Below are 18,206 nucleotides of genomic sequence, written 5' to 3'. Positions count from 1 at the left end.
AGCAGAGCAGGCTGGAGAGGACAAATGACCCACTCCTAAAATATTTCCTTAGATCCTCATGCAGAGAAATGTACGATGATGCAATTTGTTGGGCAGGACTTGTCCATCTGGAATAAAGCACACTGTCCCCAAAAGGGGGTGCATGAGCAAAGGGACTTAGGGGTTTGATCTAGACATTTGAGACGCCCTGGTGGAGAGTTGGAAAAGACACAATGGGCTAAATGACCCCCCCTGTGCTGCATTCTATACATGTCCTTCTCTAGTCTCTTTGAGCCCACTGATGTGGGCATTGACCAAGCATTCTGAAGATGGTTGAAAGTCAAAAATAAATGGGCCCCACTGGTCTCAGCGACAAGAAGGAGGTGGAAAAGAATGAAGGCGATTGGCAAAATAATTAATAGTGACAGGAGATAAACGAAACGCATCCCGTGCTTGCATTCCACGAAAGCTGGAAACATTAATGGAAGGAAAGGATTTGCAAGACCATGGGAAGAGGGGCGAGAGTGGGACCCAAATGGATGGCCCTTAGTTTGTGCTGGCACGATCTCAATGGGCCGAGTGGCTCCCGATCGTGCATTTTAAAAAGGATTATGTGATTCTGCGCTTCCAGAAATGTCTATTTATGAATTTGCAAGATATGGAATTGGGAAACTTGTGGAAAAGATGGGGGGTTTTTTGTTGTGTGTGTGGTTATTTGAACTGCGATGCCCTCTTTGTGGTAAATTCCCCTTTCAGCAACCGGGCAAAGACCGGGAGCCAGTGAAGGGTGCGTGGTGGGAAATGCGCTCGCCTCGAGTCAAGGGAAGTCCCCGAGCTGTTCCAGACGGGTTTATAAAGGGGCGCGGCGGAGCCCAAGCTCACAGACCACAGCTCACAGACCACAGCTCACAGACCATCACAGCTCACAGACCATCACAGCTCACAGCTCCAGAGCCCGGCGCAGAAGTGAAGCGTGTGTGTGTGGTGTGTGTCCGAGTGCAGGCTGAACCATGGCAGGAGGGAGATGCTGTCCGGCCGCGACACTTACTCTAACATTGCTGCTCGCCATAAAAGGTCTCTCATTTATTTCCCACCGCTCATAATCCGCATTTTCTTCCGATTCGCTTTATGTTGAATATATCGAGCGCCGAGGTCTCAATTTTGGTTTCTCTGTTTGTTTAAAGAAATTTAAAGCATTTAAACTTGTAAGCTTTTAAAAAAAACAAACCCTAATAATAATATTGCTTTTGTGTTGTTTGAAAACTGCAGGATACGCCTTCAATTTGGAGTTGACACCGTATGGAGACGTGTGGGCTCGGATCGGGGACAAGCTGGAGTTGAAATGTGTAGCGAACAACTGCTTGTCTCCCACCTTCAGCTGGAGAACCGGGACCGACCGGCCCCTGGGCGGAAAAATCACAACTCGGGGCACGACGTCCACAATCACCTTCTCCGCTGTTACTCCGCACAACGAACTATCGTACACCTGTGCCTCAAAATGCGGCGCAGAAGAAAAACGAAAAAAAGTCAACCTCAGTGTATTCTGTGAGTATTAACCCCGTCTCCTGACTGTGAACTTGTAGCAACTTGGTCCGGACAACCGTAACAAGTTGCAACAGATAAAAGTGTGTGGGGGGGGGGGGGAGGGGGGAATATAGTGAGGTCTGTACATTATGAGAAAAAAGTTGGCTCGAAGGGCCGAATGGCCTCCTCCTGCACCTATTGTCTATTGTTCTGGGGAGATTTCACTCGTCGTCTTGCAGCGTCCGGAGAGAGCAAAGGTCTTTACCCTACATGAATCACCTCTGTTTCTCTCTCTCCACCAATACTGCCTGCCCGATAAGTATTTCTGACACATGCTGTTTTATCCAGGGTTTCCAACGATTGCCTTTATAGACAATAGACAATAGGTGCAGGAGTAGGCCATTCAGCCCTTCGAGCCAGCACCGCCATTCAATGCGATCATGGCTGATCACTCTCAATCAGTACCCCGTTCCTGCCTTCTCCCCATACCCCCTAACTCTGCTATCCTTAAGAGCTCTATCCAGCTCTCTCTTGAAAGCATCCAACGAACTGGCCTCCACTGCCTTCTGAGGCAGAGAATTCCACACCTTCACCACCCTCTGACTGAAAAAGTTCTTCCTCATCTCCGTTCTAAATGGCCTACCCCTTATTCTTAAACTGTGGCCCCTTGTTCTGGACTCCCCCAACATTGGGAACATGTTATCTGCCTCTAATGTGTCCAATCCCCTAATTATCTTATATGTTTCAATAAGATCCCCCCTCATCCTTCTAAATTCCAGTGTATACAAGCCCAATCGCTCCAGCCTTTCAACATACGACAGTCCCGCCATTCCGGGAATTAACCTAGTGAACCTACGCTGCACGCCCTCCATAGCAAGAATATCCTTCCTCAAATTTGGAGACCAAAACTGCACACAGTACTCCAGGTGCGGTCTCACCAGGGCCCGGTACAACTGTAGAAGGACCTCTTTGCTCCTATACTCAACTCCTCTTGTTACGAAGGCCAACATTCCATTGGCTTTCTTCACTGCCTGCTGTACCTGCATGCTTCCTTTCATTGACTGATGCACTAGGACACCCAGATCTCGTTGAACTCCCCCTCCTCCTAACTTGACACCATTCAGATAATAATCTGCCTTTCTATTCTTGCTTCCAAAGTGAATAACCTCACACTTATCTACATTAAACTGCATCTGCCATGTATCCGCCCACTCACACAACCTGTCCAAGTTACCCTGCAGCCTTATTGCATCTTCCTCACAATTCACACTACCCCCCAACTTAGTATCATCTGCAAATTTGCTAATGGTACTTTTAATCCCTTCGTCTAAGTCATTAATGTATATCGTAAATAGCTGAGGTCCCAGCACCGAACCTTGCGGTACCCCACTGGTCACTGCCTGCCATTCCGAAAGGGACCCATTTATCCCCACTCTTTGCTTTCTGTCTGTCAACCAATTTTCTATCCATGTCAGTACCCTACCCCCAATACCATGTGCCCTAATTTTGCCCACTAATCTCCTATGTGGGACCTTGTCGAAGGCTTTCTGAAAGTCGAGGTACACCACATCCACTGACTCTCCCTTGTCAATTTTCCTAGTTACATCCTCAAAAAATTCCAGTAGATTTGTCAAGCATGATTTCCCCTTCGTAAATCCATGCTGACTCGGAATGATCCCGTTACTGCTATCCAAATGCTCAGCAATTTCGTCTTTTATAATTGACTCCAGCATCTTCCCCACCACTGATGTCAGACTAACTGGTCTATAATTACCCGTTTTCTCTCTCCCTCCTTTCTTAAAAAGTGGGATAACATTTGCTATCCTCCAATCCACAGGAACTGATCCTGAATCTATAGAACATTGAAAAATGATCTCCAATGCTTCCACTATTTCTAGAGCCACCTCCTTAAGTACTCTGGGATGCAGACCATCAGGCCCTGGGGATTTATCAGCCTTCAGTCCCATCAGTCTACCCAAAACCATTTCCTGCCTAATGTGGATTTCCTTCAGTTCCTCCATCACCCTAGGTTCTCCGGTCCCTAGAACATTTGGGAGATTGTGTGTATCTTCCTCAGTGAAGACAGATCCAAAGTAACGGTTTAACTCGTCTGCCATTTCTTTGTTCCCCATAATAAATTCCCCTGCTTCTGTCTTCAAGGGACCCACATTTGCCTTGACTATTTTTTTCCTCTTCACGTACCTAAAAAAACTTTTGCTATCATCCTTTATATTATTGGCTAGTTTACCCTCGTACCTCATCTTTTCTCCCCGTATTGCCTTTTTAGTTAACTTTGTTTTGGTCTTCAACAAATATGTTAGTTGACAGACTCATGAATGTTTTCCCGACATGGATCATTTGAAAGTGGTCCTTTTGCAGATCGGAACGAGAGTTTAGTAACAAATCATAAGTTCATAAGTTATACGAGCAGAATTCGGCCATTCGGCCCATCGAGTCTACTCCGCTACACAATCATGACTGATCTATCTCTCCCCCCTAACCCAATTCTCCTGCCTTCAATAGAATATAGACAATAGGTGCAGGAGTAGGCCATTCGGCCCTTTGAGCCTGCACCGCCATTCACCATGATCATGGCTGATCATCCACAATCAGTACCCCATTCCTGCCTACTCCCCATAACCCCTGACACCCGCACTAATCAAGAATCTACTTATCTCTGCCTTAAATATATCCATTGACTTGGCCTCCACAGCCTTCTGTGGCAATGAATTGCACAGATTCACCTCCCTCTGACTAAATCGATTGGCGTTGTCCATTCTACCCTGAATCCCTGTCTGATCCCTGAATCCATGTGTTGTTGCAGCTCTGTCCGACACGCTCACAGTGGAGTCAGTGGGCAGTCTGGAGGTTGGGCGGAAAGGCACCGTGAGATGTACGGTCCCCAAGGTCTACCCCGCTCACGTGGAGGTGGAGTGGCTGAAAGGAACGACGTTGCTGAAGACCGACCAGTCCCACGGCTACGCAAAGGACGAAATGGCAATAAACTTCACCTACGAACTGACGGCCGAATTGGGAGACTCGGGACAGGAGCTGACATGCCGAGTGCGTTTACTCCCGGACAACCCACCAGGCTGGGCCCAGGGGACGCTGACGTTACAGGTTGACTGTAAGTACGGAGACAGAGATGTGAACATTGAGGAAGGAGTCACAGCCATTGACAGACATAGTCTGGGCAATGCCTTAAGTCACCCGCCTTCAATGTACTGAACGATCCCATCTCCTTCTACAGATGCTCCCACAGGGATTGCCATCACCGCGGAACCCCCTGGCACAGTGAGAGAGGGCCAGGATGCTCGGCTAACCTGTGCTGCAGCCAGCAGCCCCGCTGCCAGGACGGTATGGAGCAAATTATCCGCCGGCCGCTGGTCGGTCGTGGCCGAGGACCGAGCGATTCTTCACCTGTCGCCGGCCCTGTTGGGGGACATGGGAACGTACCGCTGTGAAGCCAGCAATAAACTGGGGACGATTGCCAGGCAGGTGGAACTCCAGGTGCAAGGTGCGTGGTTGTACTGTTGGCAGTTTACTATTGTTGTTATAGGAAAGACGTGGCCAAGCTGGAGAGGGTGGAGAGGGGCTAGAGGCGCTGAGCGAAAGGGAGAGGTTGGGCAGGCTGGGTCTCTATTCCTTGGAGCGCAGACGAGGGGAGATCTTATAGAGGTGTACAAAATCATGAGAGGAATAGATCGGGTAGATGCACAGAGTCTCTTGCCCAGAGTAGGGGAATCGAGGACCAGAGGACCTAGGTTCAAGATGAAGGGGAAAAGATTTAATAGGAATCTTCACACAAAGGGTGGTGGGCGAATGGAACAAGCTGCTAGAGGAGGTAGTTGTGGCAGGGACTATCCCAACATTTAAGAAACTTTTAGATTGGTACATGGATTGGACAGGTTAAGAGGGACATGAACCAAACGCAGGCAGGCGGGACTCGTGTAGCTGGGACATGATGGTTGGTGGGCAAGTTGGACCCAAGGGCCTGTTTCCACGCTGTATCACATTATGACTCTATGTTTCTTCGCACGGATTTGGCTAAACTTTTAGTAATTCATTAATTTCTCTCGCCTCTGATCTCAGGTAGCCCCAGGGACACCACTCTCTCCATCACCCCCTCCCCTGTGAAGGAAGGAGACAGGGTCACGTTCAGCTGCACAACCCACTCCAACCCCCCTGCCCAGCTTGTACTGAGCAGGCAGTCATCAAGCGGATGGAGCGAGCTAGTCTCGGAGAATGGGACTTGGACAATCCGTGCAGTCCAGCCAGCTGATGCAGGGCTATATCAATGTGAGGCCACTAATGCTCTGGGGAGCCAGTCCAACAGCACCAAGCTCCAGGTTCAAGGTTTGTACGGAAATTAATTTGAAATTTACAGGAAGTGAATGTGAAAAGTATTTTCACTTGAATTATTACGAGGGGGGAAAGAATGATTTGGATTTATGGAGGAGTATTCATACCGTTCAGGACTACGTGAACACTTTATCACCAATAGTGCCTTTGACATCTAAAGCAGTGAAATGTGGGGCAGCACATTCTCACGAAGGAGCAATGTGAGGAAAACCAATTAATGTTAATGATGGAGAAACAAGGACATGTATAGGATGATTTACAACAACAAAAAGATAAAAAGTTCTGGAGTAACTCAGTGGGTCAGGTAACATCCCTGGAGAACTTGGATGGGTGACGTTTCATGTTGGGATCCTTATTCAGACTGGTGTTGGTTTAGTGATAAATATTGACCAGGATGCTGGAATAAAATGGGCAGAACTCTACCACTTTAAAGTTAGAACTGTGTTACAGAATCTTTTATGTCAACTAGAGGGGGATTTAATTTAACAACTTATGTAAAAATGTAACTAACTGCTGGTATCATTGGCACGGGACTGGAGAGCCTTTCTAGCTTTTTGTGCCTCATTCCTTGAACAGAAACTTGAACTCACAAGTCATGGTGATCATTATAAATTGCAATCATCTATGATTGTAACAATCATAAATAGACATCATGAGAGGAATAGATCAGGTAGATGCACAGAGTCTCTTGCCCAGAGTAGGGGAATCGAGGACCAGAGGACCTAGGTTCAAGATGAAGGGGAAAAGATTTAATAGGAATCTGAGGGGTAACCTTTTCACATCAAAAGTGGTGGGTATGTGGAACAAGCTGCCAGAGGAGGTAGTTGAGGCTGAGACTATCCCAACATTGAAGAAACGGTTGGACAGGTACATGGATAGGATAGGTTTGCAGGGATATGAACCAATCTCGGGCAGGCGGGACTCGTGTAGTTGGGACATGATAGTTGGTGTGGGCAGGTTGGGCCGAAAGATCTGTTTCCACATTGTTTAACTCCATGACTCCCTGACTCTGTTTCTTCGCACGGATTTGGCTAAACCTTTAGTAATTCATGAATTTCTCTCGCCTCTGATCTCAGGTAGCCCCAGGGACACCACTCTCTCCATCACCCCCTCCCCTGTGAAGGAAGGAGACAGGGTCACGTTCAGCTGCACAACCCACTCCAACCCCCCTGCCCAGCTTGTACTGAGCAGGCAGTCATCAAGCGGATGGAGCGAGCTAGTCTCGGAGAATGGGACTTGGACAATCCGTGCTGTCCAGCCAGCTGATGCAGGGCTGTATCAATGCGAGGCCACTAATGCTCTGGGGAGCCAGTCCAACAGCACCAAGCTCCAGGTTCAAGGTTTGTACGGAAATTAATTAGAAATTTACAGGAAGTGAATGTGAAAAGTATTTTCACTTGAATTATTACGAGGGGGGAAAGAATGATTTGGATTTATGGAGGAGTATTCATACCGTTCAGGACTACGTGAACACTTTATCACCAATAGTGCCTTTGACATCTAAAGCAGTGAAATGTGGGGCAGCACATTCTCACGAAGGAGCAATGTGAGGAAAACCAATTAATGTTAATGATGGAGAAACAAGGACATGTATAGGATGATTTACAACAACAAAAAGACACAAAGTTCTGGAGTAACTCAGTGGGTCAGGTAACATCCCTGGAGAACTTGGATGGGTGACGTTTCATGTTGGGATCCTTATTCAGACTGGTGTTGGTTTAGTGATAAATATTGACCAGGATGCTGGAATAAAATGGGCAGAACTCTGCCACTTTAAATTTAGAACTGTGTTACAGAATCTTTTATGTCAACTAGAGGGGGATTCAATTTAACAACTTATGTGAAAGTGTAACTAACTGCTGCCATCATTGGCACAGGACTGGAGAGCTTTTCAAGCTTTTTGTGCCTCATTCCTTGAACAGAAACTTGAACTCACAAGTCATGGTGATCATTATAAATTGCAATTATCTATGATTGTAACAGTCATTAATAGACATCATGAGAGGAATAGATCGGGTAGATGCACAGAGTCTCTTGCCGAGAGTAGGGGAATCGAGGACCAGAGGACCTAGGTTCAAGATGAAGGGGAAAAGATTTAAAAGGAATCTGAGGGGTAACCTTTTCACATCAAGGGTGGTGGGTGTGTGGAACAAGCTGCCAGAGGAGGTAGTTGAGGCTGAGACTATCCCAACATTGAAGAAACGGTTGGACAGGTACATGGATAGGATAGGTTTGCAGGGACATGAACCAATCTCGGGCAGGCGGGACTCGTGTAGTTGGGACATGATAGTTGGTGTGGGCAGGTTGGGCCGAAGGATCTGTTTCCACATTGTTTAACTCCATGACTCCCTGACTCTGTTTCTTCGCACGGATTTGGCTAAACCTTTAGTAATTCATTAATTTCTCTCGCCTCTGGTCTCAGGTAGCCCCAGGGACACCACTCTCTCCATCACCCCCTCCCCTGTGAAGGAAGGAGACAGGGTCACGTTCAGCTGCACAACCCACTCCAACCCCCCTGCCCAGCTTGTACTGAGCAGGCAGTCATCAAGCGGATGGAGCGAGCTAGTCTCGGAAAATGGGACTTGGACAATCCGTGCTGTCCAGCCAGCTGATGCAGGGCTGTATCAATGTGAGGCCACTAATGCTCTGGGGAGCCAGTCCAACAGCACCAAGCTCCAGGTTCAAGGTTTGTACGGAAATTAATTTGAAATTTACAGGAAGTGAATGTGAAAAGTATTTTCACTTGAATTATTACGAGGGGGGAAAGAATGATTTGGATTTATGGAGGAGTATTCATACCGTTCAGGACTACGTGAACACTTTATCACCAATAGTGCCTTTGACATCTAAAGCAGTGAAATGTGGGGCAGCACATTCTCACGAAGGAGCAATGTGAGGAAAACCAATTAATGTTAATGATGGAGAAACAAGGACATGTATAGGATGATTTACAACAACAAAAAGATAAAAAGTTCTGGAGTAACTCAGTGGGTCAGGTAACATCCCTGGAGAACTTGGATGGGTGACATTTCATGTTGGGATCCTTATTCAGACTGGTGTTGGTTTAGTGATAAATATTGACCAGGATGCTGGAATAAAATGGGCAGAACTCTACCACTTTAAAGTTAGAACTGTGTTACAGAATCTTTTATGTCAACTAGAGGGGGATTTAATTTAACAACTTATGTAAAAATGTAACTAACTGCTGGTATCATTGGCACGGGACTGGAGAGCCTTTCTAGCTTTTTGTGCCTCATTCCTTGAACAGAAACTTGAACTCACAAGTCATGGTGATCATTATAAATTGCAATCATTTATGATTGTAACAATCATTAATAGACATCATGAGAGGAATAGATCAGGTAGATGCACAGAGTCTCTTGCCCAGAGTAGGGGAATCGAGGACCAGAGGACCTAGGTTCAAGATGAAGGGGAAAAGATTTAATAGGAATCTGAGGGGTAACCTTTTCACATCAAAAGTGGTGGGTATGTGGAACAAGCTGCCAGAGGAGGTAGTTGAGGCTGAGACTATCCCAACATTGAAGAAACGGTTGGACAGGTACATGGATAGGATAGGTTTGCAGGGATATGAACCAATCTCAGGCAGGCGGGACTCGTGTAGTTGGGACATGATAGTTGGTGTGGGCAGGTTGGGCCGAAAGATCTGTTTCCACATTGTTTAACTCCATGACTCCCTGACTCTGATTCTTCGCACGGATTTGGCTAAACCTTTAGTAATTCATGAATTTCTCTCGCCTCTGATCTCAGGTAGCCCCAGGGACACCACTCTCTCCATCACCCCCTCCCCTGTGAAGGAAGGAGACAGGGTCACGTTCAGCTGCACAACCCACTCCAACCCCCCTGCCCAGCTTGTACTGAGCAGGCAGTCATCAAGCGGATGGAGCGAGCTAGTCTCGGAGAATGGGACTTGGACAATCCGTGCTGTCCAGCCAGCTGATGCAGGGCTGTATCAATGCGAGGCCACTAATGCTCTGGGGAGCCAGTCCAACAGCACCAAGCTCCAGGTTCAAGGTTTGTACGGAAATTAATTAGAAATTTACAGGAAGTGAATGTGAAAAGTATTTTCACTTGAATTATTACGAGGGGGGAAAGAATGATTTGGATTTATGGAGGAGTATTCATACCGTTCAGGACTACGTGAACACTTTATCACCAATAGTGCCTTTGACATCTAAAGCAGTGAAATGTGGGGCAGCACATTCTCACGAAGGAGCAATGTGAGGAAAACCAATTAATGTTAATGATGGAGAAACAAGGACATGTATAGGATGATTTACAACAACAAAAAGACACAAAGTTCTGGAGTAACTCAGTGGGTCAGGTAACATCCCTGGAGAACTTGGATGGGTGACGTTTCATTTTGGGATCCTTATTCAGACTGGTGTTGGTTTAGTGATAAATATTGACCAGGATGCTGGAATAAAATGGGCAGAACTCTGCCACTTTAAATTTAGAACTGTTCCAGAATCTTTTATGTCAACTAGAGGGGGATTCAATTTAACAACTTATGTGAAAGTGTAACTAACTGCTGGTATCATTGGCACAGGACTGGAGAGCTTTTCAAGCTTTTTGTGCCTCATTCCTTGAACAGAAACTTGAACTCACAAGTCATGGTGATCATTATAAATTGCAATTATCTATGATTGTAACAGTCATTAATAGACATCATGAGAGGAATAGATCGGGTAGATGCACAGAGTCTCTTGCCGAGAGTAGGGGAATCGAGGACCAGAGGACCTAGGTTCAAGATGAAGGGGAAAAGATTTAAAAGGAATCTGAGGGGTAACCTTTTCACATCAAGGGTGGTGGGTGTGTGGAACAAGCTGCCAGAGGAGGTAGTTGAGGCTGAGACTATCCCAACATTGAAGAAACGGTTGGACAGGTACATGGATAGGATAGGTTTGCAGGGACATGAACCAATCTCGGGCAGGCGGGACTCGTGTAGTTGGGACATGATAGTTGGTGTGGGCAGGTTGGGCCGAAGGATCTGTTTCCACATTGTTTAACTCCATGACTCCCTGACTCTGTTTCTTCGCACGGATTTGGCTAAACCTTTAGTAATTCATTAATTTCTCTCGCCTCTGGTCTCAGGTAGCCCCAGGGACACCACTCTCTCCATCACCCCCTCCCCTGTGAAGGAAGGAGACAGGGTCACGTTCAGCTGCACAACCCACTCCAACCCCCCTGCCCAGCTTGTACTGAGCAGGCAGTCATCAAGCGGATGGAGCGAGCTAGTCTCGGAAAATGGGACTTGGACAATCCGTGCTGTCCAGCCAGCTGATGCAGGGCTGTATCAATGTGAGGCCACTAATGCTCTGGGGAGCCAGTCCAACAGCACCAAGCTCCAGGTTCAAGGTTTGTACGGAAATTAATTTGAAATTTACAGGAAGTGAATGTGAAAAGTATTTTCACTTGAATTATTACGAGGGGGGAAAGAATGATTTGGATTTATGGAGGAGTATTCATACCGTTCAGGACTACGTGAACACTTTATCACCAATAGTGCCTTTGACATCTAAAGCAGTGAAATGTGGGGCAGCACATTCTCACGAAGGAGCAATGTGAGGAAAACCAATTAATGTTAATGATGGAGAAACAAGGACATGTATAGGATGATTTACAACAACAAAAAGATAAAAAGTTCTGGAGTAACTCAGTGGGTCAGGTAACATCCCTGGAGAACTTGGATGGGTGACATTTCATGTTGGGATCCTTATTCAGACTGGTGTTGGTTTAGTGATAAATATTGACCAGGATGCTGGAATAAAATGGGCAGAACTCTACCACTTTAAAGTTAGAACTGTGTTACAGAATCTTTTATGTCAACTAGAGGGGGATTTAATTTAACAACTTATGTAAAAATGTAACTAACTGCTGGTATCATTGGCACGGGACTGGAGAGCCTTTCTAGCTTTTTGTGCCTCATTCCTTGAACAGAAACTTGAACTCACAAGTCATGGTGATCATTATAAATTGCAATCATTTATGATTGTAACAATCATTAATAGACATCATGAGAGGAATAGATCAGGTAGATGCACAGAGTCTCTTGCCCAGAGTAGGGGAATCGAGGACCAGAGGACCTAGGTTCAAGATGAAGGGGAAAAGATTTAATAGGAATCTGAGGGGTAACCTTTTCACATCAAAAGTGGTGGGTATGTGGAACAAGCTGCCAGAGGAGGTAGTTGAGGCTGAGACTATCCCAACATTGAAGAAACGGTTGGACAGGTACATGGATAGGATAGGTTTGCAGGGATATGAACCAATCTCAGGCAGGCGGGACTCGTGTAGTTGGGACATGATAGTTGGTGTGGGCAGGTTGGGCCGAAAGATCTGTTTCCACATTGTTTAACTCCATGACTCCCTGACTCTGATTCTTCGCACGGATTTGGCTAAACCTTTAGTAATTCATGAATTTCTCTCGCCTCTGATCTCAGGTAGCCCCAGGGACACCACTCTCTCCATCACCCCCTCCCCTGTGAAGGAAGGAGACAGGGTCACGTTCAGCTGCACAACCCACTCCAACCCCCCTGCCCAGCTTGTACTGAGCAGGCAGTCATCAAGCGGATGGAGCGAGCTAGTCTCGGAGAATGGGACTTGGACAATCCGTGCTGTCCAGCCAGCTGATGCAGGGCTGTATCAATGCGAGGCCACTAATGCTCTGGGGAGCCAGTCCAACAGCACCAAGCTCCAGGTTCAAGGTTTGTACGGAAATTAATTAGAAATTTACAGGAAGTGAATGTGAAAAGTATTTTCACTTGAATTATTACGAGGGGGGAAAGAATGATTTGGATTTATGGAGGAGTATTCATACCGTTCAGGACTACGTGAACACTTTATCACCAATAGTGCCTTTGACATCTAAAGCAGTGAAATGTGGGGCAGCACATTCTCACGAAGGAGCAATGTGAGGAAAACCAATTAATGTTAATGATGGAGAAACAAGGACATGTATAGGATGATTTACAACAACAAAAAGACACAAAGTTCTGGAGTAACTCAGTGGGTCAGGTAACATCCCTGGAGAACTTGGATGGGTGACGTTTCATTTTGGGATCCTTATTCAGACTGGTGTTGGTTTAGTGATAAATATTGACCAGGATGCTGGAATAAAATGGGCAGAACTCTGCCACTTTAAATTTAGAACTGTTCCAGAATCTTTTATGTCAACTAGAGGGGGATTCAATTTAACAACTTATGTGAAAGTGTAACTAACTGCTGGTATCATTGGCACAGGACTGGAGAGCTTTTCAAGCTTTTTGTGCCTCATTCCTTGAACAGAAACTTGAACTCACAAGTCATGGTGATCATTATAAATTGCAATTATCTATGATTGTAACAGTCATTAATAGACATCATGAGAGGAATAGATCGGGTAGATGCACAGAGTCTCTTGCCGAGAGTAGGGGAATCGAGGACCAGAGGACCTAGGTTCAAGATGAAGGGGAAAAGATTTAAAAGGAATCTGAGGGGTAACCTTTTCACATCAAGGGTGGTGGGTGTGTGGAACAAGCTGCCAGAGGAGGTAGTTGAGGCTGAGACTATCCCAACATTGAAGAAACGGTTGGACAGGTACATGGATAGGATAGGTTTGCAGGGACATGAACCAATCTCGGGCAGGCGGGACTCGTGTAGTTGGGACATGATAGTTGGTGTGGGCAGGTTGGGCCGAAGGATCTGTTTCCACATTGTTTAACTCCATGACTCCCTGACTCTGTTTCTTCGCACGGATTTGGCTAAACCTTTAGTAATTCATTAATTTCTCTCGCCTCTGGTCTCAGGTAGCCCCAGGGACACCACTCTCTCCATCACCCCCTCCCCTGTGAAGGAAGGAGACAGGGTCACGTTCAGCTGCACAACCCACTCCAACCCCCCTGCCCAGCTTGTACTGAGCAGGCAGTCATCAAGCGGATGGAGCGAGCTAGTCTCGGAGAATGGGACTTGGACAATCCGTGCTGTCCAGCCAGCTGATGCAGGGCTGTATCAATGTGAGGCCACTAATGCTCTGGGGAGCCAGTCCAACAGCACCAAGCTCCAGGTTCAAGGTTTGTACGGAAATTAATTTGAAATTTACAGGAAGTGAATGTGAAAAGTATTTTCACTTGAATTATTACGAGGGGGGAAAGAATGATTTGGATTTATGGAGGAGTATTCATACCGTTCAGGACTACGTGAACACTTTATCACCAATAGTGCCTTTGACATCTAAAGCAGTGAAATGTGGGGCAGCACATTCTCACGAAGGAGCAATGTGAGGAAAACCAATTAATGTTAATGATGGAGAAACAAGGACATGTATAGGATGATTTACAACAACAAAAAGATAAAAAGTTCTGGAGTAACTCAGTGGGTCAGGTAACATCCCTGGAGAACTTGGATGGGTGACGTTTCATGTTGGGATCCTTATTCAGACTGGTGTTGGTTTAGTGATAAATATTGACCAGGATGCTCGAATAAAATGGGCAGAACTCTACCACTTTAAAGTTAGAACTGTGTTACAGAATCTTTTATGTCAACTAGAGGGGGATTTAATTTAACAACTTATGTAAAAATGTAACTAACTGCTGGTATCATTGGCACGGGACTGGAGAGCCTTTCTAGCTTTTTGTGCCTCATTCCTTGAACAGAAACTTGAACTCACAAGTCATGGTGATCATTATAAATTGCAATCATCTATGATTGTAACAATCATTAATAGACATCATGAGAGGAATAGATCAGGCAGATGCACAGAGTCTCTTGCCCAGAGTAGGGGAATCGAGGACCAGAGGACCTAGGTTCAAGATGAAGGGGAAAAGATTTAATAGGAATCTGAGGGGTAACCTTTTCACATCAAAAGTGGTGGGTATGTGGAACAAGCTGCCAGAGGAGGTAGTTGAGGCTGAGACTATCCCAACATTGAAGAAACGGTTGGACAGGTACATGGATAGGATAGGTTTGCAGGGATATGAACCAATCTCAGGCAGGCGGGACTCGTGTAGTTGGGACATGATAGTTGGTGTGGGCAGGTTGGGCCGAAAGATCTGTTTCCACATTGTTTAACTCCATGACTCCCTGACTCTGTTTCTTCGCACGGATTTGGCTAAACCTTTAGTAATTCATGAATTTCTCTCGACTCTGATCTCAGGTAGCCCCAGGGACACCACTCTCTCCATCACCCCCTCCCCTGTGAAGGAAGGAGACAGGGTCACGTTCAGCTGCACAACCCACTCCAACCCCCCTGCCCAGCTTGTACTGAGCAGGCAGTCATCAAGCGGATGGAGCGAGCTAGTCTCGGAGAATGGGACTTGGACAATCCGTGCTGTCCAGCCAGCTGATGCAGGGCTGTATCAATGCGAGGCCACTAATGCTCTGGGGAGCCAGTCCAACAGCACCAAGCTCCAGGTTCAAGGTTTGTACGGAAATTAATTAGAAATTTACAGGAAGTGAATGTGAAAAGTATTTTCACTTGAATTATTACGAGGGGGGAAAGAATGATTTGGATTTATGGAGGAGTATTCATACCGTTCAGGACTACGTGAACACTTTATCACCAATAGTGCCTTTGACATCTAAAGCAGTGAAATGTGGGGCAGCACATTCTCACGAAGGAGCAATGTGAGGAAAACCAATTAATGTTAATGATGGAGAAACAAGGACATGTATAGGATGATTTACAACAACAAAAAGACAAAATGTTCTGGAGTAACTCAGTGGGTCAGGTAACATCCCTGGAGAACTTGGATGGGTGACGTTTCATTTTGGGATCCTTATTCAGACTGGTGTTGGTTTAGTGATAAATATTGACCAGGATGCTGGAATAAAATGGGCAGAACTCTGCCACTTTAAATTTAGAACTGTGTTACAGAATCTTTTATGTCAACTAGAGGGGGATTCAATTTAACAACTTATGTGAAAGTGTAACTAACTGCTGCCATCATTGGCACAGGACTGGAGAGCTTTTCAAGCTTTTTGTGCCTCATTCCTTGAACAGAAACTTGAACTCACAAGTCATGGTGATCATTATAAATTGCAATTATCTATGATTGTAACAGTCATTAATAGACATCATGAGAGGAATAGATCGGGTAGATGCACAGAGTCTCTTGCCGAGAGTAGGGGAATCGAGGACCAGAGGACCTAGGTTCAAGATGAAGGGGAAAAGATTTAAAAGGAATCTGAGGGGTAACCTTTTCACATCAAGGGTGGTGGGTGTGTGGAACAAGCTGCCAGAGGAGGTAGTTGAGGCTGAGACTATCCCAACATTGAAGAAACGGTTGGACAGGTACATGGATAGGATAGGTTTGCAGGGACATGAACCAATCTCGGGCAGGCGGGACTCGTGTAGTTGGGACATGATAGTTGGTGTGGGCAGGTTGGGCCGAAGGATCTGTTTCCACATTGTTTAACTCCATGACTCCCTGACTCTGTTTCTTCGCACGGATTTGGCTAAACCTTTAGTAATTCATTAATTTCTCTCGCCTCTGGTCTCAGGTAGCCCCAGGGACACCACTCTCTCCATCACCCCCTCCCCTGTGAAGGAAGGAGACAGGGTCACGTTCAGCTGCACAACCCACTCCAACCCCCCTGCCCAGCTTGTACTGAGCAGGCAGTCATCAAGCGGATGGAGCGAGCTAGTCTCGGAAAATGGGACTTGGACAATCCGTGCTGTCCAGCCAGCTGATGCAGGGCTGTATCAATGTGAGGCCACTAATGCTCTGGGGAGCCAGTCCAACAGCACCAAGCTCCAGGTTCAAGGTTTGTACGGAAATTAATTTGAAATTTACAGGAAGTGAATGTGAAAAGTATTTTCACTTGAATTATTACGAGGGGGGAAAGAATGATTTGGATTTATGGAGGAGTATTCATACCGTTCAGGACTACGTGAACACTTTATCACCAATAGTGCCTTTGACATCTAAAGCAGTGAAATGTGGGGCAGCACATTCTCACGAAGGAGCAATGTGAGGAAAACCAATTAATGTTAATGATGGAGAAACAAGGACATGTATAGGATGATTTACAACAACAAAAAGATAAAAAGTTCTGGAGTAACTCAGTGGGTCAGGTAACATCCCTGGAGAACTTGGATGGGTGACGTTTCATGTTGGGATCCTTATTCAGACTGGTGTTGGTTTAGTGATAAATATTGACCAGGATGCTGGAATAAAATGGGCAGAACTCTACCACTTTAAAGTTAGAACTGTGTTACAGAATCTTTTATGTCAACTAGAGGGGGATTTAATTTAACAACTTATGTAAAAATGTAACTAACTGCTGGTATCATTGGCACGGGACTGGAGAGCCTTTCTAGCTTTTTGTGCCTCATTCCTTGAACAGAAACTTGAACTCACAAGTCATGGTGATCATTATAAATTGCAATCATCTATGATTGTAACAATCATTAATAGACATCATGAGAGGAATAGATCAGGTAGATGCACAGAGTCTCTTGCCCAGAGTAGGGGAATCGAGGACCAGAGGACCTACGTTCAAGATGAAGGGGAAAAGATTTAATAGGAATCTGAGGGGTAACCTTTTCACATCAAAAGTGGTGGGTATGTGGAACAAGCTGCCAGAGGAGGTAGTTGAGGCTGAGACTATCCCAACATTGAAGAAACGGTTGGACAGGTACATGGATAGGATAGGTTTGCAGGGATATGAACCAATCTCAGGCAGGCGGGACTCGTGTAGTTGGGACATGATAGTTGGTGTGGGCAGGTTGGGCCGAAAGATCTGTTTCCACATTGTTTAACTCCATGACTCCCTGACTCTGTTTCTTCGCACGGATTTGGCTAAACCTTTAGTAATTCATTAATTTCTCTCGCCTCTGATCTCAGGTAGCCCCAGGGACACCACTCTCTCCATCACCCCCTCCCCTGTGAAGGAAGGAGACAGGGTCACGTTCAGCTGCACAACCCACTCCAACCCCCCTGCCCAGCTTGTACTGAGCAGGCAGTCATCAAGCGGATGGAGCGAGCTAGTCTCGGAGAATGGGACTTGGACAATCCGTGCTGTCCAGCCAGCTGATGCAGGGCTGTATCAATGCGAGGCCACTAATGCTCTGGGGAGCCAGTCCAACAGCACCAAGCTCCAGGTTCAAGGTTTGTACGGAAATTAATTTGAAATTTACAGGAAGTGAATGTGAAAAGTATTTTCACTTGAATTATTACGAGGGGGGAAAGAATGATTTGGATTTATGGAGGAGTATTCATACCGTTCAGGACTACGTGAACACTTTATCACCAATAGTGCCTTTGACATCTAAAGCAGTGAAATGTGGGGCAGCACATTCTCACGAAGGAGCAATGTGAGGAAAACCAATTAATGTTAATGATGGA

At 46.0% G+C, this 18,206-nt stretch overlaps 1 protein-coding gene across 1 annotated transcript in view; it reads left to right on the top strand.

Moving 5' to 3' along the window:
* Window positions 1–880: 880 nt before the first annotated feature.
* vcam1b (vascular cell adhesion molecule 1b) overlaps window positions 881–18,206 on the top strand; it is a 49,924-nt gene continuing 32,598 nt past the window's right edge. The window contains exons 1-14 of the mRNA XM_078407853.1: window positions 881–1,053; window positions 1,249–1,524; window positions 4,328–4,630; window positions 4,754–5,020; window positions 5,596–5,859; window positions 6,942–7,205; window positions 8,288–8,551; window positions 9,634–9,897; window positions 10,978–11,241; window positions 12,324–12,587; window positions 13,668–13,931; window positions 15,014–15,277; window positions 16,360–16,623; window positions 17,706–17,969. Coding sequence (XP_078263979.1) covers window positions 990–1,053; window positions 1,249–1,524; window positions 4,328–4,630; window positions 4,754–5,020; window positions 5,596–5,859; window positions 6,942–7,205; window positions 8,288–8,551; window positions 9,634–9,897; window positions 10,978–11,241; window positions 12,324–12,587; window positions 13,668–13,931; window positions 15,014–15,277; window positions 16,360–16,623; window positions 17,706–17,969 — 3,550 coding nt within the window. The 5' untranslated portion in view covers window positions 881–989. The remainder of the gene's footprint in view (window positions 1,054–1,248; window positions 1,525–4,327; window positions 4,631–4,753; window positions 5,021–5,595; window positions 5,860–6,941; window positions 7,206–8,287; window positions 8,552–9,633; window positions 9,898–10,977; window positions 11,242–12,323; window positions 12,588–13,667; window positions 13,932–15,013; window positions 15,278–16,359; window positions 16,624–17,705; window positions 17,970–18,206) is intronic.

Source organism: Rhinoraja longicauda, chromosome 11 (assembly GCF_053455715.1).
Source record: "Rhinoraja longicauda isolate Sanriku21f chromosome 11, sRhiLon1.1, whole genome shotgun sequence".
Lineage (NCBI taxonomy): Eukaryota > Metazoa > Chordata > Chondrichthyes > Rajiformes > Arhynchobatidae > Rhinoraja > Rhinoraja longicauda.
Note: the sequence above shows the minus strand (reverse complement) of the source record. Positions and strands in the feature narration are given on the sequence as shown.